This window comes from Heliangelus exortis, chromosome 19 (genome assembly GCF_036169615.1).
Source record: "Heliangelus exortis chromosome 19, bHelExo1.hap1, whole genome shotgun sequence".
Classification (NCBI taxonomy): domain Eukaryota; kingdom Metazoa; phylum Chordata; class Aves; order Apodiformes; family Trochilidae; genus Heliangelus; species Heliangelus exortis.
In genome coordinates, this window is record NC_092440.1 from 554,547 (window position 1) to 568,298 (window position 13,752).

General features: G+C 44.2%; 1 protein-coding gene across 2 annotated transcripts in view; it reads left to right on the forward strand.

Moving 5' to 3' along the window:
- Positions 1 to 4,794: 4,794 nt before the first annotated feature.
- MED13L (mediator complex subunit 13L) overlaps positions 4,795 to 13,752 on the forward strand; it is a 176,639-nt gene continuing 167,681 nt past the window's right edge. Inside the window, exon 1 of one of the 2 annotated variants that reach the window (XM_071762972.1) lies at positions 4,795 to 4,936. In XM_071762972.1, coding sequence (XP_071619073.1) covers positions 4,865 to 4,936 — 72 coding nt within the window. In that variant the 5' untranslated portion in view covers positions 4,795 to 4,864. Of the gene's footprint in view, positions 4,937 to 5,386; positions 5,519 to 13,752 lie in introns of those variants that run through there. The other variant, XM_071762974.1, reaches the window with a different exon arrangement.

Genomic DNA, 13,752 nt, shown 5'->3' on the forward strand with positions numbered 1-13,752 from the left:
ACTTCCCAAAGGTGGCTTTCCAAGGTCATTTATCTCCCCTCAAACTGGTCCTTCATGTAGTGTTGGTATAGTGTTCAGAGTAGCCCATGAAGCTCTTCTGGACACCCTTCCCACAGTCCTGACCATGCTGTGCCCTCTGACAGGCTAACTTTCTAATGAAGTTGTATTTTTAAAGAAATGTCATTATAAATAGACAATAGGACTACTGGAAACAAGCCTGAAATTAGGCTGTTCATAACCTGCACTGTATTGCAAGAACATGCTATAAACAAACTACATAAACCATAGGCAAAAGAAATCCAAAGTTCTTGGAGTTTTAGTATTCTTCAGTGAACTCCCAAAATTGAGTATACTTTATTTAAGAGCAACTTAGGGGCAGGAGGGAAATGGATAAAATATTCTTTCTTGCTTTTTGACACGTAGAATAGTTAAAATCCATTTGTTTTATTATATTAATAATCTGGGTCTCATATAACTCTCCCTTATGCTGTCCTTTCCATTACTGGCTGGTAGAGGCAACTGGAGAGGGAAATTTAGCAAACAGCAACAACGAGACACAAGGCAATTATTGGTTGTGCTGCAAAAGCTGGATTTTGTGCTAGTGAATGACCATAATGTATCACTTCAATACATGGAAAAAATACATTTTTCCCTAGAAATCAGTTGTCTTTGACATGGAGTGTCAAGTGCTGGTGCTTTTTGACACTGACAGAACTTGGCTGAGCTCCAGCTCTGCTGCTGGTGGAAGAGGAGCCAAACTCTGCATACCCAGGGCTGGGAGAGCCCTGAGCCAAGTGCTCAGGGCAGTTGTGTTCCTCAGGGAAACACTCTTTTCATCAATTGCAGGTATTTGGAAATACAGCAAAGTGATCATCCTTGAAGACAAAATAAAACCAAGCAACTACTTGGCATTTTAGCTTGGCTTTAGCCTCCTGACATCTTTGTTTCTTCCTCCATGTTTAGTTTGAAGCATAAGCAACACCTGCTGGTGAAAACAACATCTACGAAACTGTTGAGCCATCCTCCTGGAAGAACAGGTTTGATCATCACTGTAAGCTCTGGGTAAGTTGTTCTGGAATAAAACAAGCTCACCATCATTATTTGGGCAGATTTTGTAAGGGCAGGTAATTAGCTCCTTCCTAGAGGGCTGATTAGCTCTGTATGGTGAAGGCAAAGTGTGTCCCAGCTGTTCTCCTGCAGCCTGGAAACTTCTTCTGACTTTGGTCTTGCAGCTTCCAAGCTGAGACATTGGCAGAAGAAATTAAGACATTCCTTTATCTTGCTACTATGGAACAATGCTAATTTTATTGAAGTGGAAAATCCCAGTGTTATTGCTTGTGTTCACTGATCACATTTAAAAAAGAAGTAAAAGAAAACAGGGAATAAAACTGAAATCCCCTGAGCTGGGAAACACGTTCCTCCACATACCATCTGGGATAATTGTGCATGAGAATTACTACAAGTGTCACTTGTGTCTGATACCTGCAAGTGGAACAATTCCTGGTTAAGTAGCACTATTATCAGAAGGCAGCAAGGGAACTTACCCAGCTTGGCACTGTGAAGTGAGTGACTGGACTGTAATGACTCCTCTTGTCTGTGACCACTGAACATAACCTGAAGTCAAGTAACCAGCACACTACTTAAAGAGATGCTATCTGTTTTTTTTTCAGTTTAAAACCAAAATGGACTTTGCATTGCAGGGACGTGGTCACAGTGTTTGATGAGTGGCCTCTCACAAATGCAGGCAGTGACTCTTCAGCTTCAGAACATTGATCCATTAAAGGTAATTTAATTATGCTAAAAGATTTTTAATTTAAAGAGCAGTTAACATTCATAAGAATCCTGAAAAATGGCCAAAGCAGCACATTATATTAACATTTCTCCTTGTGAAAATGGATCTGAGTTGTGTGTTATACCCCACATTTTAATGAGAAAATCAAGTATAATAAGCCATCTCTACTTGGAAGATCCAGAAGAGGAATGCTGACAACTGGAAATACCATTTGGAGGGTAAGCAGCATATGGAAGAAACATGAATTCTGCAGTGTCTCATTCTGCACAGTCTTGTTAGCTTTCTCTGGTATAAGTAATAATGTGATTCTCAGTTTCAAAATATTTCTATAATAAGAAAATAATTTTTTTTTTCATATTAAGGGATGTTCTTTTAGTCCAGAAACAGAATAGATACTTCCTCAAAGGGTTTGGTGTGCCCTGAGGTGTCGTTAGTGATAGGATGGATAACAAAGTACATGATTTTCATGTGGAAAGGTGTGTTTTTTAGGTTTGTTGGCTAGTATGTGTTTCTTGACATATTTTCAAGTGTCAGGTTGTGTTTTCTGTTTATAAGACTTGTCAAGAGGAAGGGCAGTATGTAGTCCAAGGTCCAGTCCTTGTGCTCTGGTGGTTTGGCTGCTTTGCTCCCCCCCAGACTGGGGCTTTGACAGCACCTTTGATTCTCCAAAATGAACTCAAGAAGGATAAAAGTGTCCCCCTAGGGTTAGTTTACTATTTATTTGGCTGACTAATTATGTGTAAAGAAGAAATACGTTGCAACTGTAACTGAATGCATTTAATTTGTGTTTCTGAGAGCATTTTTCCTTCATTAACACAGGCTCAGTCTTTGCAAGACAGCTCCTGTGTGGAGGCACAGTGGAGGAACAGGGACCATGGATCACCTTTGTCAGAGGGAGGCTGCACGTGGTAAGACCACTGCTCCTGGTGGAAACTTCCCTTTTGGCCTCAGTTCTGTCCATTGCTCTGTGCAGGTAACTTACCTGAATGGCTGTGATGCTTTTTTGTGTCAGAGATCTGTTACCATGAGGTAAATCCAAACAAACTCCATTCAGTCATGAGAATAGATGCTAATCTTCATTTATTACAAAGAAAAGTTAATTGCAAAAAAGATGCCTAAATAAGATTGAAACCATGATAAGGAAAGCTGCCACTGAGCAGGGAGAGGGAACTTTTTCCACTGAATCAGATCATTGAAAATGTGCTACGTTGGTGTATTAAGGCTTCAGCTGATTTGCCAAACATCTTTTAAGCAGCAATGTTTGCTTTTTATCACCTGGGTAACACTCCTGTCAGTGGGAAACACAGGCAGGTGAGCCATTATCTGCACAAGCAGACCAGGCTTCTGCTGGGTGGAATCAAAGGGTCATTACAAACAGTGAAAAAAATGTATTTCTTAAGAATTATATCCTTATTTTAAACAAATCTTTAGCGTTTATGGTTTTGGTTATGTCTTACCCTTTCTTCTGCAGAACATGACTGTTGCAGGAATTAGTTCTATTTCTTTATTTAACTTTTGGGTATTTTTTGAGTTACTTTTCTAAAAAAACCCCAACAAACTCTACCCAATGTCTCCAAAGCCGTTCCCATGGACCTGGCTCGTTGTGGGCTGGGACAGAGCCGCGGGGCTCCGGGCTGACCCTGACTCTCCCGGGGGAGCTCCCGGGGGATGCCCGGTGCGGCAGCCGAACCAGCAGCCTTCCGAGACGCTTTTACACCGCTCGGGTGCCGCGGAAAAGCCCGGGTGAGGGTTTCGGGTTTCGCGGTACCGAACGGCAGCGGAGCAACAGCAGAACCAGAGCCCAGAGCTCTGCCGCTGCCTCCGCCCCCGGGAACTTACTGAAAATTACCGTTTCTCTCAGCGAGTGCCCCTCGAACCGAGCGGCACCGGAGCCCCCGGGCCGCAGCAACCAAGCTGGTCCCGTCCGACGCGGCGGAGAGCGGTTCGGCTCCGGGTCCCGCTCCGGACCCCGCTGCGGATCGCGGTCCCGGTCCCCCCGGGCTCCTCCGTCCCCCTGACCCCCCCCTCCCGCCACAGCGCCCCCAGCGGACCGGCGGGCACCGCGGCGGCGGAGGGAGGGGCCGGGGGGAGCCCCAGCGGCGAGGCCCCGCCCTCCGGCGCGCGTCACGTGGTCAGCCGTCGTCCAATGGCGAGGCGAGCTGCGGCTGGCGGCCGCCATTGCTGTCAGAGTGGAGAGAGGCAGAGGCGAGTGTGTGAGGAGGAGCGGGTGAGCGGGGCCGCCGGGCGGGCAGCGCCAGCGGAGGGGGGCGAGGACGGGCAGGGACAGCGCTCCCTCTCCGGGCCGGGGTTGCCGCCCGCCTCCCGCAGCACCGGGAAGCCCGCACGGAGGGTAAAAAACAAGGCGGCGGAGGCAGCGGCAGCAACAGCAGGAGGAGGAGGAGGAAAACACCATCCGCCCGCAGCCAGCGGCGGCAGCAGCGAGGGGCGGCCGGGCGGGGAGGGGACACGGCCTCCGCCGGCACGCCAGACAGCGCCCCCCGCCCGCCGCCGCCGCCACTGCCCGGGGCCGGGACCCTCCCCCGCCCCGCCCGGCCCGTGTCCCGCCGGGGCCGCCGCCGGGCCGCGGGAGGAGACCCTCCCCTCATCTCCTCCACCTCCGCCCTTCGCCGCAACGTGAACCCTGGCCGGGGGGGGGCCAGACCTGGACGCGGAAGGAAGGGCCCCCGGCCCCCCCCCCCCTTCTTCATCTTCATCTTCTTCTTCATTTCGCCCCGGCGGTGCTGAGGCGGCCTGGAGGACCGCAGGAAACTTCCCCCCCCGCTGCGCGCTGAGGGGCTTCTTGGACCGAGACCGCCCCCCAACGGAGAGGGTCCCCGCCGGACCGGGCCGCTCGGCCTGAGGATTCCCGGGCCGGGGACGGGTAGGGAGGATCGGGCCGGGCCCGCCCCGGCACCGGTACCGGCACCGCCCCCCCCACCCCCTCCCGCGGCGCGCCCCCTGCCGGCCGTGAGCCCCGCGGCGAGGGGCGGCCCGAGCGGTGCCGCCGCTGCCCCCCCCCCGGGCCCGCTCCTCAGACATGCCCCGCTCTAGCGGAACGGCTCCCCGAGGATCATGACCGCGGCGGCCAACTGGGTGGCGAACGGGGCCAGCCTGGAGGATTGTCACTCCAACCTCTTCTCGCTGGTGAGTGGGTGAGGGAGGGAGGGAGGGAGTGAGTGTCCCGGGGGCTGGGGGCGGGAGGGGACGGGGGGTGGGGGGGAAGGCGGCTCTGTCCGCGGCTTCCTCGGGCTTGGGCTGAGTTTGGCGCTTGGGTGCAGCTGCCGGGGGCTTTATAGCCCGGGCCCGTGGGGCTGCTCCTCCGCTGGCCCCTCCCCTGGCCCGGCTCCCCGGGTTTATTTTGCTCTTTAACGCGGTTCGTTCCAGTGTGTGTGTGTGTCCATCTCCCGGCTCCGCTCCTCCGCGGAGGAGAGCGCAGAGGCTGCGGGATGTGTGTCCGCTGCCTGTCTGTGTGACCATCTTCCCTGGTAAACAGGCTTTCCTCCCCGCCTCCCTTGGCACTCCGTGCCCTCTGTGTGCTTTGTGCAACACGAACTGGGTTTTTTTTTTTGGTTGTTTTTTTTTTCCCCCTCTCACAATGACAAACGCCATTTCAGCAGCAGTCATGGAGCGTGATTTGTCTGTGGGACTCTGGGCTCTTGTGGCTGCGTGTCAGCTGTTGTTACAGCGTGCTCTCCTCTGTGCAGAGATCATGCTTGGGGGCAAGAGGTAAAAACGGCAAAAACCCCCAACCTCTTAGGATTTTTTTATTATTATTTTCTGAAGGAAAACGGTGGCTGAGGCTGTAGTATGGTGGATATCTTGTTTGCACGGGTGCTGTCTGCCCATCTTAGTGGTAATTGACAACTTCCTACTTGTATCGCCTGGTTTAATGTTGCAGAAATTATGGTATCAGTTTTGGCTAGCTACAGATTTGTGATTTAAATTTGAAACAAGAAAACAGTGTTTGCCCCTGTGTAAGGGCAAAGTCATTTGGAAATCCCTTGCTTTGTTTTTCCTGACAAGCATCGGAATTTTCTCCCTTCTGGCTGGGCAACACCTGAGTGAAGGAGAGGACTATTTGATCATCAAGAGCCTTCTAGTGCTACCAAGGGCAATGTTGGGGGAAGGAGGGACTTTTTTAGTGCACGGTATATTAGAGGTAAAAACTTGTAATGCAAGTTTGGGAATGGCATGTATGAAAGATGGATGGTGGATACCCCCTCCCCATATCAGAATTCTGCCTGAATTGAAGGTGGGTGTTTATGTTGTTAGTGAATAAGCACAGTTCTTTTCTCTGGCTTGTTGTAGGACTGTGACGTTCTGTAAGTTTGTATCTATGTTTCTGATGACATTTTTTGATGAGCAGTGTCTGGAGATGCAGAAATTGTTACCCTGATTTTGAATACACTGCTCTTACCTCTTAGGAAATAAAGCAGTAAGCATAAGGGAGACAGTTGTATCTGACTGTGAGAGCAAGGTGATGAGTGGCTTTTCCTTTACAGAAAGAGAACTGTGAAGTCCCCATTTATTAATGGAGAAGTGCAACTTCTCATGTAGTTATGATCTGTAAATCTGTCACCAGGAAAAATAGTTGTTGGAGTGCAATTAGCATAAATTATAAGTGAGGTTATTTCATAGTTACTGTGGTTTGGTCTCTTTTTTTTCTGCCCAGCTTACTCTACTAGGGAAATGTTAAACTTTAAATGGGTATTTATATATCACTGGAATAATTTTAGCAACATTATTTTGCAAGTCAGTTTAGTAATAATAAAAAGTTAAAGGTGCAACCCTTTAATCTCCTGTGTTAGCTTTGTGGAAACTAGCCATACCTGTCATGTGGTGCTGTGTATGCAACTGTAATGTTTTTATTGTTTTCTGTCTCTACTTGCAAAAAAACCCCCAATAAAGTCCCGTTGGTTGGTTTTTTTTTTTCTTAAATGTACCATATATGCAATCACAGTAACTATTAGAGTGATTTATTTTAAATTACATTAACATTTGTTAAGATTTTGTATCAGTGTAAGATGCTGAGAAGGAAAATAGTGTCTGGAAGTATGTGGCCAACACCACTGAGCCTTTAATCTCAAATTGTCATACTCATTTCAAAATTTATGAAGTGTTAAAGCTACAGTAGTCTGGATTACTAATTAGATAAACTCTTGGTAATCATTTACTTTTTCAGTATAACAGAACAAAAAGTTGAACAAACTAAATCAACTGTTGATGGGAATTCATTCATTCTTGAGGAATGAGGTGGATTAAAAATCTTTTTAAAAAATTGATTCATTAAGAGTTGGCAATTACATTTTTCTATCACAGACTTTGTTTTGGGTGTGAATTGCGAAGAAATGCTCTTGACTGAAGAATTGCAGCTCTGAAATAGTTACAATCTACTCTGATTCTGTTTGTATATGTATAAGTAATATTTCTTCCCACAAACATTTGTTTTGTTGAAGAAGGAATGCTAACTCCCTGCCCCAGAGAACCCAGAGCTCTGTGGTGAGTCTGTCTGCTTGCTGTAGTGGATTTGGGTTGGCTTAACAGTTCATGTTTTTGAGCTTATTTTTGCCAGCTGTATATGGTCTTTAGAGAGAGTTTAGGCAGTGCTCTTCTGAATCTTTTTACTAAAAATATTTCTAAAAGCTTTTTAGTAACCACTTCCTTTTTATCAGTGGTGCCCAGAATGTATAGATGTCTTCTGTGTTCTCAGCTCAAAATATTTCACGTGAGGGGAAAGGCACAGTCTTCAGTTTAGGTTTTAAAGATAGCTTTGTGTATCCAGATCCAGAGAGTGGGATCTCAGGCTTGCATGGCTCCTTTCATGAAATGTCCCTCATGTTGTCTGCATGGTGAATTGCTCTCTACTGATGCTGGAGCTCACTGCTGTTCTAGAAAATGGGTCAACATTTGTGTGCTCTGACATGTGAAAAAACCCACAGGCAGCCTACACAAAGAAATGTAGAATTTTGCTCTAAATATAAAGCATTTCTCAGTAAGATGATCCACTGGCCAGTTTGCATATTTGTCATCGGGGTATACCTCAGATACAGACTTGTTTATGCTGGCATATGCAGCACTTCAATAGGCTTGCTCGTTAAAAAGACACTTTTTGTCTGAAATTGCTACGTTTTTAGCACAGCAGTAGAAGAAATCCTGTTTACTCCAACTCTTTTTGCAGTACTCAAAATTTCTGCTTCTGAATAAGCATGTCTGTTTATCACAACAGTATTTCATAAGCAATTGTTAAGGGCCAGTTCATTTAAACACTAATTAAGAGTTGTCTAATAACTATTTAGAGGCAAAATGTTCTGAGGTAATATGCTTTGTACTGAAATTTCAGGCCCAGCTGGCAAACAGTCTTCCTGTGAATAATTGTGAATCATAAAAGTGGCTTCACTGAAATGGGTTGATTTCTCCTGTGAGTAAGGGTTAACCATGCAGTGGTGAGGGCTTGTCTGAAGTATGGAGACCTTTCCACAGCTGCCTGGCTCCCTTGCCAGGGTGGATCCAAAAGCTGGAGTCAGTCTCTGAAAACTGGGATGAAGTTACATAATGCTTCATACACTGGAGCTGGAAAAGGAGTGCAGCAAAGGGTGTCAAGAGTGGCCTAAAATTTGAAGGAGCATTTTTGTGTGGTGGGTGGCTAGGTGAGAGTAGGACTCTTCTGCCTGGAGAAGACACTGAAGGTGAGACCTGAAATGGAAGCTGTTGTGAGTGCTTGTTCCAGTGTGTTCTTGGGGAAACCTGCTGCCAGAAAGGTCGGGGGAGAAGAAATTGTGTCTTTGTTCCCCTTAATGTTCAAAGGCAAATTTACAAACTGTAAAGGTCACTGCTGCTGTTACTACTTTCAGTGTGCAAACAGGAACAGAAGTGGTTGCCTTCAGTCACTGAGTTTTGATGCTGTTTTCATAGTGACACTGAAAGGAGCCAAGGAAATCTGAGAAGGCATTTGAATTATTTTCTTAAAGGTTTTTCTCATGGCAGCAGAAAATGTGGGATGTGGGGTGCTGGCGAGGTGTTCTTTGGTGTTGCATAATTGCCAGCAAAGGACTGTATAGTAAATGGTTGATTGCCCAACCAAATCCATAAGTAGCAGTAAATTAACCTGTATTCATTCCTGGCTATTATATTATCATAAATGCAGTGCTCCAAGCAGTAGGTTGTTCCTTTGGCATGCAGGATGTTACATCACTACAGGGCAGATATCTTCCTTGTTTGAAATTTTATGTAGGTGTGAATTTGCATGTATTTGTATTTCAGTATTTGATTCTTTGGTTATCTTCGTCCTGAATTCTATTAGGTAACAAGGTAGAATTAGAAGAATGTCATTAGAAAGCTTGCTCACTTCCTGCTAACAAAAGATTTATTTCATGGTTTAAATCACTTCAGTCATAGGCTTTTATTATGCCTTGTCAAAGTAATCAGAAGTTTAATGGTAAATGTAAGATGGTGTAAATTTGAAGAAAACAGACCCAGATTTGCAAAGAGATGGGGTGACATTCCCTTAGCTTGTCCAGCTTTGAGAGTGGAATTAATCTGTGTTAGGTGACTAAGGTTTGCTGATTACTGCACAGAGAAAGCAGGGTGTGCAGGGGTGATGTTTGCAGTTCCCAACTTAACCACTAAGAAATATTTGTCAGGTTTTTTTTTGGTAATCTGGGTTTTCTTCTGAACGTACACACATACTGGGGCTGTGAATCCTGACTGTGTTCTGACTGTGGTGACAGCACAAGTCCTTGGGTGAGATGGCCATTGTTTATGTGAGCATCATTAAGAAAAATACTCAGATATTAGCCTCATGTTAAAAAAAAAAAAATCCTAGGCCACTAGATCTTAAAAATACATTTCAGTTGCTGTAATACTGTCTGAAAATACGTATTTCTGGATTCCTCTACATAATTAGTGCAGTATTGTTACCATAACCCCAGTTTTCAGAGCCCCACAGATTAATTGATTTGTTAGATCTTGATTTTTTTTATCCACATCTTCTGAGAGCACTTTGTCATGTGCAAGACAGTTTAGAAGGAACTCTTTAATCCTATATGTAGACCTTTCTTCTATTATTTTCCTCCTTGACAATGCAATTCTTTTGAAAAAAATCTAAAGAAACTTGAATTTTTGAGCTTCAGTGGAAAAGGAAAATTGGTGGTTCATGTGAGATACAGCTGCTGAATGCATTAACTTGATTAACTTTGGTCACTTGATGAAGGAGGAATTTTTATGGGTTTTTTCCTATTTATTTAATCTCTTCAAGTATTAAAAAATGTTATGCCTTGGGAAATACAGGCATGTATGTGGATGCATTGCTTTTTAAATACCTAAAAAATGGAAATATTACTGGAATTTTATACTTTATATTAAATTGGACATCTTTGCTTCCTGTTCACTGGATGAGAATGCTTAAACCTGTCATTACTACTTTGACTTGATCAGCCTGGGGAATGACACCCACTCAGTCTTCACTGCATCCTTACAGCAGCATCCTTTTGGTGGGGTTTTGCTAGAGCATCCCTGCTCCTATCAAGAATGCTGCCACAGATTTTCTGTTGCATCCTGTGGCTGGGACCACCTTGCACCTTTCTTCATTCTTCCACTTGCAAAGTCTGCAGCACTACTAACTCTCTGCCTTTTGTTTTCCATTCAGTGCTGACTGACTCCTAACTCGGGCAGACACCAGGACCAAATAATGAACCAGTGTCTCAGTTTTTTTTCTAGTTGTCTCTTTGTGGAGGGTTACCAGTTGATGTTTACAGAGTTACTGTGTTGCCTTCCTACAAGCCCTTTTCCTAAAGTTTTCTGTGGGATCCTCCAGGCAGCCTAATAACACTGAATAGGTGGTTGGTCTTTTCAGGCTGTTGTTGTCAAGGCTGACAAGTACAGTCTTATGTTTGAAGTCTATATGTATGCATTTAGTGTTCTGTGGGTGAGTAGTGCACTTTTTTGTGTAGAGTCTAGCACAGTGGGATTTGCAACTTGGTTGGTGCTATAGTAACACAAACACATGAAAAAAATACTGCTCCGACTAGAGGCAAGCTTGTTTTAGTATTATCTTGCCAGTTTTCAAAGTGCACAAGTGTTTTCAACAGAAGATCTCAAGTCAAATCCAGAAGATTTGTTGATGTGGAGTATGTGTTTACATGGAGGCATCCTCCCTCAGCCCAAGCTTTTAGGCTGCTTTTAAACCCTAGGAAAGATCCTCTTTCATTGAGCTTCCCACAATCAGCCAATTAAAGTATTCTGCTCTGGCAGAGCTCATAATATTACAGAATCACTCTGTTAGATTCCCTCTGCACCCAGTGCTGAAGGCTGTGCAGAGGGATGAGAGGTCTGTGATAGTGGGAATGACAGCTTGTGTTGGGTCCTGCTGTGGCTTCAGCTCCTTCTCTTGTCTTGCATTAGTTTGATCACTGCACTCTAAAATGATGTTGGCACTTCTGATACCATGTAGTAAGTTTAACTTTTCAGATGGGGAGGGTCCCTAGCATTTCACTTGGTAAGATGATGCCTGTTTTTCAGGACCTCACAAATGTGAAAGGCTTATGCAGGAACTTTGATGAATCCTGACTCTCACTTTCTACCTCAATCTGTTTCAGAAATGTTATTTCTCATGGAGTCACATGGAGCTCAGTTCACTTGCCTGAGCACAGTGCATGTGGAAATGTGACTTGAGCTTTTAGTGGCATTTGCTCTTACACTTTTTTTTTGAGACAGGAAATTTTATTGTGAGTTGCTTTTGTATAGTGTGCCCCTAGGCAGTGTGTACATTTATGAGACTAACTTGAACATACACAAAGACCTTGTCCCAGTACTCAGGAATATATTTAATCAGCTCATGAAAATTGAGAAAAATCAAGTGTCTTCCAAAATTAATTTTGTAGTGTAAGATATGACACACTTATTTCAGTATCACTGTACTTCAGTACAGTGTAGTGTATTGTTCCTCTTCATGAGAAGAACTTAATATTAATTACAGAGGATTGTTTTTTTCTCCTCTTTAATGTTTTTCTCTTCCCCTTGACTTTTCAACCATGCCTTCGTGACCCCAGAAGAATTCATGAGCTCAAGTTCAGGGAACTGACCCAGTGAAAACCCTCTCCCCCTCCTCACACCCCAGACAGCCCCCATATTCCTCTCTCTACCCCCCCTGAGTTTTGGCAGTGGCCTGGGTTGAAGCAAGATCCCAGTGGCTGTGTAACCACAATTCATGTCTTAGAGAAGGAGATTTAAAGCTTGTTCAGTGCAGTTTTATTTAATTCATCTTTTAGCTTTAAAAGAGCTAACAGTGCTCCACCAGTGCCTTGTTGTTGCCTATACTTATAGTTCCACGTTTGCCCATAAAATGCAGTATTTTGTGACAACAGAGGATTGAAAACAAAAATTTAGAGGAAACTTTTGTACCTTCTGACCAGGCATTGGCAACCTTCAGCTTCTGGGTAGTGATGCATTTGTGGGTAACAGCTATGAGACATCAGTTTCAAAACGTGTTGGTCTGTTACAGTATAAAACCAGAACTTCCTTGTAAATCAGAAGTTCTAATAAAAAAAAGAAGTTTTCAAACCTCCTCTAGTGTATCTGCAATCTTTTAGTGTTAGGTTTTTATGAATCTCAGTTCATGTATGTCTACAATATAACTGAATTTGTAGGTAGCTCTGGGGAAGTTATAAAATCCATCCCAGGAGCACCTTATAGTGACTGTGTCAACTATTTTTATATATAAAAAATTTCTTTGCTGACAGAATAGGTTAATTTGTTTAATTAATTCACTCTGAATTTGCTGGTTTCAGGTTTTTTGCTCAGTATTTCTGGTTATTCAGTTTTGTGTGTGCATTTTAATAAAGTTTTGAGTTGAAACCTCAGTGAATTTACTTCTCTCAGAAGTTGCTGAATTCTTGTCTTTGCAGGAATGACAGTGATAAAGCTGGTAAAATGAATGTACATCACCAGTCATGTACTGGTTTTATTTACTTTTTGTTCCAAATTAAGAAAGATTCATATGGAAGAATTATTGAGGTGGAGATTTTTTTAAAGAACTAAGGGATTTTGTCAGACTGCTTAACAATTTGAGCTTTCTTTGACAGCACTGGTCAGGATGCTGTTGATGATGAAGAACCAGGACGGTCTGACAGTATTTCTGGGCTGTTATTACTTTCCTAGCCCGGGGCCAGGAGCCAGGGCCAGAACCCATTTGGGCAGGCAGCTTAGTTTGCTTTGCAGGTCAGTGATGGACACATGTGTAAAACAGCTATGTGAACAGTTGTGGATATTCCCTAAGAAGTTCTGCTTAAATGTGGTGTGCAAACCTGTTCTGGTACTGAGCTCTTAAATACAGTTTTTTTAAACTGGAAGAAGGGAACTGCATTCTTTAACTTAGTGTGCCAAAGTTTACTCTGCTTGTTACTTCCTCTAGCATGTCCCTCCCCCTCTTCCCTCCTTTTTTTTTTCCTTTTTTTTTTTTTTTCTGTTTTCTGCCCATATGCCAGATTACTTGCTTTGGAAACCTCTGATAGCCCATTGTATGACTCTGATGTTTGACATTTCCTTCCTCCTTCAGTTTTAAAAAAAAAAAGTTTGGGGGAAGAGAGAAGATTCTGTCATTTGCTTGCAGATTTGCTTATAATTTGGCTCTCTTGCTGGTGACATGTCTTTTTTCATCTCTTTTCATGTGTTGGACTACTTTTGTGTAAGAATGTTTTCAATTTGGAAAATGGGCAATCAGTGAGTTCTGGTTCTGTCTTTTTGAAGGGGACTTCCAAGTCTAATCTTCACCTTCTCAGAAAGAGGGGGAGGGATTCTTTGGCAAGCAGGTTGCACATTTGTTTGCCTTTTTTTGTGTGTGTGCTGTCTAAAGTGTGCAGTGGTGGCCATCATTTTACTATCTGTTCTACAGAACAGATAACTGTATCTATTAAGGAGTTAAAACACTCCTTTCCTAAAGAGCCGAGCTGTGAAGTGTTGTGGAA